At 39.2% G+C, this 6,000-nt stretch overlaps 1 protein-coding gene across 1 annotated transcript in view; it reads right to left on the minus strand.

The window, feature by feature from the left end:
• The window catches only part of LOC103509250 (DNA replication licensing factor Mcm2), a gene marked incomplete in the record, with an annotated part of 29,190 nt that extends 27,493 nt beyond the window's left edge, over positions 1-1,697 (minus strand). Inside the window, 3 exon segments of the mRNA XM_026823634.1 lie at positions 11-284; positions 665-894; positions 1,532-1,697. Of these exon segments, the coding sequence (XP_026679435.1) occupies positions 11-284; positions 665-894; positions 1,532-1,540 (513 nt within the window).
• Positions 1,698-6,000: the final 4,303 nt, after the last annotated feature.

The following is a 6,000-nucleotide window of genomic DNA, read 5'->3' on the forward strand; positions in this document are numbered from 1 at the left end:
AATCTTCCACCACCAGGATTCGAACCCTCACCTCTTCATCCCCAAGGTCTCCCTCGGCCGCTCTCTCAGCCGCTCTCCTCTTCCTCCGTGGTGCTTCCTCGTCTTCATCACTCTCATACAGGAGGTCTGCATCACCGCGCCGACCGCCCATCGCTTGCTCTCTATCGCGTCGACGCAGAGCGCGCTCAGCCTCGGCGCGCGCGTCGGCGGAAATAACGCTGTAGTCGGAGTCATCTAGCTGGTCGTGGTCGTAGCGATCTAGGGCGGGCATTGGTCGGTAGTCACTGGCGAGAGGAAAGTGGATGATGAATTAATGGACTGCTAGTAAAGAAAAATAAATAAATAAAAAAACTGATTTTTAGTATAGGTAAAAGAACAACGTCTTCACTTGACTGGTAACTTTGGAAACTGTAAGTAATTTTATTTTACAAGAGATAAACAATCATAAAATTAAAAAACCTACAGGAGCCGACATGTTTCGTCATGTTAATATGTTGCTACTTGACAGATTGACTCTCCTAGAGAAGTATGTTAAAGTGATTTTTTTTTTTTTTATTTGAAAGATTGCCCCCCCTAAGAAAGTTTTTTAAAGTGTTTTTTTTTTTTTTTTTTTTTTTTTCAAGTTCTTCTGTTCATATTATCTTGGAGGTCATCCGATACTTACTTCTCCAAATTGTCTCCGAACAGTTCTTCTCCAGAGCCCTCATCTTCATCTTCTACTCGCAGTGGACTCCCAGCTCCTATGATATCACTGTCACCATCATTGAAATTCTCCTCGTTCTCAAATGGAGCCTCTTCATCTACATCAATAGCAGATGGGGTTGGCACATCAATGTCGGATGGAGTGGGAGGGATCGGAGAAAAGTCCGATGGAGTTTGCGGTGTCCTTGGACTCTGGGGATTGAAAAATCATGTTTGAATGGGTAATCAAGAAAATATACTTACATTTAAGGGTAGTTTTGATCCTGACTTGTAAAGAATTCATTTTTTAAAACAAATTGTTTTGACCATGGAGACTTTACTCGAAAAGCCGAGTTCAACAAAGTTAGCCCCAGTTTTGAACTAAACATTTCAACATTCTGACAGATCTGTTGACAGTCTGATTTTGATGAAATTTTGTATTCTTCTTGTTCAAAATACAAAAGAAATTTCTGTTGATAATTTTCGATCGATTGCATTTTCACTCTTCCTCTTTATTTCATTTTCTCTCTAAAGCCCTTCTTTGAATTCGACAAGTTTTTCAATTATAATTTTCCTTCTTTTTGGTCTATTCTTCTTCTTCTTCTTCTTCTTCTTCTTCTTCTTCTTCTTCTTCTTCTTCTTCTTCTTCTTCTTCTGTAGAAAAAATGGGCATGTACCTACGCTACGTAGGTAAATGAAAACGAATTTTGTAAAGGTAAAACAGAAAGCTTTATTTTATTTCTTTTTTATGAGTTGGATAAGCAGTTTTCTTATTATACAACTAGTCAGTAGTCAGAAGGGGGTACCTGTCAAGTTTTTCATGTGTACCTAGTGAATACTGAACTCTTACCGTCGGCATAGTGAACAGATATCAAAAACACACTTCGGACACAAAAGAGATAGAGAACTAGCGATTTACACAAGAAATTCAACGAAAAACAAGGAAAATCTGTACGGAAAATTGATTTTCTACTATTTGTTGAGCATTTTTGGCTGAAAGAAAAGAACTTTTTCGTGTTTTTGTACTCGTATAACTCCATTTTAAGTGACCTGAGGTGGAATGTGAACTAGGGCTGCATTCCTGTAAGAAAAGCAGTCCAAAAATCATTCACTCTCGGAACAGCCTGAAAAAGCAGTCGAACTATCACATTCACCCGCGGAATAGACAACTTAAAGCTAGTTTACATACCTCCGACCAGTAGGTCCTACCTACTGACTATAACTTATAACTAGTGACTAGAAAATCCTTGGCCTCAGAACGATCTTAAAACGACTTTTTATAAGACATTTATTATTAGAATTATTTCTGAGTTTCCTAATACTGATCCCAAATTCTGAAAAACACTATTTTAGGATTGTGGAGAAATTGATTTGGAAAATCCTACGATGCTGCAGTGAAATCATAAACTTCATTTAATTAATTTATTTTTTAATCCAAGTTTCCTACTAATCCCAATTCCCAAATTCTGCAGCGTAGGCGAGAGAACCTGGAACTAGAACTTTAGAACCTGTCTCTCTATTTACCACTGAATAGTTGGCACGTACAAATATTATTGTTCAGCAGAAGCGCACAAGGGGGATAGTAGAAGAAGAACAACTTCTTCAAATACAAATCGTCTTCCGCATAAAAGCCACCAGGTTTCTGTTTCAGAATCTCATCGATACAATATTTGCCACCAATTTTGCCGCCATCAATGGTGGCCAAGCCGCCTTCGTTGTTGCCATCGGCGAAAGCCGCAATGCTGTTGTCAAATTTGAAATCGTCTAATTTCCCTACGTTTTTACCGCCAAAGTTGAACTCTTTCTCTTCGTGACTTCTTAGGATCTGTTTGGAATCACAATGAGGGCCGAGTATAGATCCCTGGGGAAGGCACCTTTCTTCGTCTGGTTTGTCAATGGCGTTCTTGCGATCAGTGAAAGACATGTCTTTGCATTCAACACCAGTGGCTGTGTTCTGGGCAACCTCTTTGTTTCCCTCAAGCTGAAAGGCATGGCCTTTACCGTCATGCACTCTGTCAAATGCTCCTTTCAGTATATTTGGACAAATTTTGTCCAAACAATACCAAAGAGTCTAATCTGACCCCCACGGATCCCTAAGTGAATTTGGACAAATTTACTACGCTAGCCTAGTTAGCTTGGTTGGTAGCGCGTCTGCCTTGTAAGCGCTAGGCCGCGGGTTTGATTCCCACCCGGGGCGGATTTTATCCTGAACGAATAATGTTCGTCCGTGGAACGGCTGCCTTTCTCCTGTCCTGTCTTCCTTCTCTCTTCACTTTCGGGACGATAAGACCTTAACAATTACAGTTCCTTCTACCAAACCTCTTTAAAAAATGTAGGTAAACTTGGTAAGTGTTTTATACAACTGAAATTACCCAAAAACCTAATTTAGACATTATTTATTTATTAATCAACCGGAAATGAAGGTTCCTACCTGTTTACAGAGAAGACATGGCCAGGTAACCCTTTGATAAAATAAATATAAATAAATAAAAAAAATATATATACAGGGTATCCCAGAATTTATGCTCTCTCCATTTTTCTCGGAACCCGTTTGAAATTTTGAAAAATACTTTCCTTCCTAGATAGGATAAGGAAAGTTTAAAAATAAATGTGAAAATGTGCGCATGAAAGATATTGTTTTTTTTTTTTAATTTCAAACAGGCTTCGAGAAGAATGGATAGAGCACAAATTCTGGGACACCCTCTGTATACGTCATGTAATGGTTATAATTGTTTTGCAGGGGTTTTCAATCAAAAGATCAAAACTACCCGATAAAAAAATATTACTAGATGAGTGTTTTTCTCAGAATAATTGTTATATTAGGGTCATGATTTCATGATTGACAAGAATTAGTGGGTATCAGTGAAAACCAACGTTTGTTTAATCTTTTATCTTCAAGATGGCACACTTAGGTACGTACGTATCTAAATATATGATCTTATAATCTAAATAGGATCTAGGACAGTGCTTCTCAAACTGCGTGCCGCGAGGTCGCCCTAGGAGTGCAGTGAGATGTGATGGGATTTTCCTTAGATAAAGATCAGAAAACTGATGAGATAAAGGAAGGTCGCTGGCCAAATTAATAAAAAGGCCTGCGGCGCTATTAAAAGAGCATTTATGTTAACTCAGATACAACATTCATGTGTGCGGAGTGCCGTGGAAAAATAGGACTATTGAAAAGTGCACCGCGGTGGCAAAAACTTTAAGAAACACTGATATAGGATCTGGTAAATAGGCGCTATTTAGGGTAGGGGGAGGGGCGTGTGCGTATGTTGAGTGTCATGAGATCTATTTATCAGTGGAGAGTGGTGCTTTGACCCCCAGGGTCAGGGGTCAGGGGTTACAAGATGAAGTCAGATTTTTTAAATCTTGTCAATTAAAAAAGACTCTAAAGGCCCGTTCCCACTTGTCCTTCTGAAAAAAATCGTGTCGTACGACGAGGGAACACTCATTTAAATTACATTGCCTACAAGGATATTTTGTGTCGTTTCGGAAAAAAAATCGTGTCGTATGTAGTGGGAACACTCTTATTAAAATTACATTGCCTACAGGACATTTGGAGAAAGAAAAAGAAAATCGGATGAAACTCACGACAAGTTTTATCTTTTTTTTATTTTATCTTTTTATCTTTCTTTTTTTCTTTCATATGTTTGTACACTTATACAGGGAATTTGAAACCCTCTAAAAATCAGACCTCCCTCACTGATAAAGGATAAAGATGTTCGCTGTCCTAAACACCGGAAATTATCATGTCATTTCAATTTAGTCACGTGACCAATCCATATCAAGATGAGTACTTCTTCTTCTTCTTCTTCTTCTTCTTCTTCTTCTTCTTCTTCTTCTTCTTCTTCTTCTTCTTCTTCTTCTTCTTCTTGTACTTCTTCTTCTTCTTCTTCTTCTTCTTCTTCTTCTTCTTCTTCTTCTTCTTCTTCTTCTTCTTCTTCTTCTTCTTCTTTAGGATTCTTCTTCTTCTTCTTCTTCGTCTTCTTCTTCTTCTTCTTCTTCTTCTTCTTCTTCTTTAGGATTAGGCTGTTTGTTCTAGCGAGAGCAAATCGAAAGGGGTTAAAAAGGCAAGCAATTACATTCGGGTTAAATCAAGTGCACGAATTCAATTAGGGTAAGTGTACCATTTATTCGCCCACTTAAAAAATGTACCATTTATTGGCCCACCTGCCCACATTTATTTGTTTCTAATTTTTGTTTTATGACTACAATTTTTGAATAGCACTGGTTCGATAGCAGTCTTTAAGCCCTTTCTTTTGATGAAATTGGATCTTGAAAAAGTTCGTTCCAGTTCAGACTCATGTGGCATTTTTAGGTGGGCGAATAAATGGTACACTTACCCTAGTTCGACCTACGGCCACAGACGACGGTCGCCTGAAGTTAAGACAACGTCGACTAATACCTACCCAGATTTTTTTTTTTCTGAGGTTTCATAGAGGGAACTAACTGTAGAATAGAATAGAATAGAATATATCTTGTTTATCCTGCCCGAATAGGACTGAAAAGTCCCTTTACCCCAGCAGTCTAAACAAGGTCTCGTATATTTGATGGGTTAAAGAATAATACATACAACACTAACAATTCAGAAAAAAGACCTTGCATAACTAAAAAAAAAAGGAAATGTAAATTAATAGGTGGTAAGGGTGTGTCCAAACATAGTCGACAGGCCGTCAATCGACCAGGTGAATCTATGTTGTCGAGGTAGTGCGGACGACTGACGTCGATCGATGGCCGGTCCACCATGTGTGGACACACCTTAATAGCGTCGAAGGTCTTATCGGCCTCAACAGAGCCTTGACCGTAATACCGATCCTCGCAGAAAATAAAAAAAAATTGAGCTGAGGATTTTTTCCGGGATGGTCTATGGTCTTGGTGAGGGTCAATGGTCCATGGTCTTGGCGAGGGTCAATGGTCCATGGTCGTAACCATGCCCCCAGTAAAGAAAAATAAATAAATAAAAAACTGATTTTTTTCAAGTTCTTCTGTTCATATTACCTTGGAGGTCATCCGATACTTACTTCTCCAAATTGTCTCCGAACAGTTCTTCTCCGGAGCCCTCATCTTCATCTTCCACTCGCAGTGGACTCCCAGCTCCTATGATATCACTGTCACCATCATTGAAATTCTCCTCGTTCTCAAACGGAGCCTCTTCATCTACGTCAATAGCAGATGGGGTTGGCACATCGATGTCAGTTGAATAGGTCGCCGGCCACGGAGCCGCCACTGGTGAAAGCATTGCTGGGGATGTCTGAAATAAGACAAAATGGTTTGAGTTTTAGAGTGGATTGGAACACATCACATGCCTTCAGGTACACT

The sequence above is a fragment of the Diaphorina citri genome, unplaced genomic scaffold, assembly GCF_000475195.1.
Source record: "Diaphorina citri unplaced genomic scaffold, Diaci psyllid genome assembly version 1.1 scaffold477, whole genome shotgun sequence".
In the NCBI taxonomy this organism is placed as follows: domain Eukaryota; kingdom Metazoa; phylum Arthropoda; class Insecta; order Hemiptera; family Psyllidae; genus Diaphorina; species Diaphorina citri.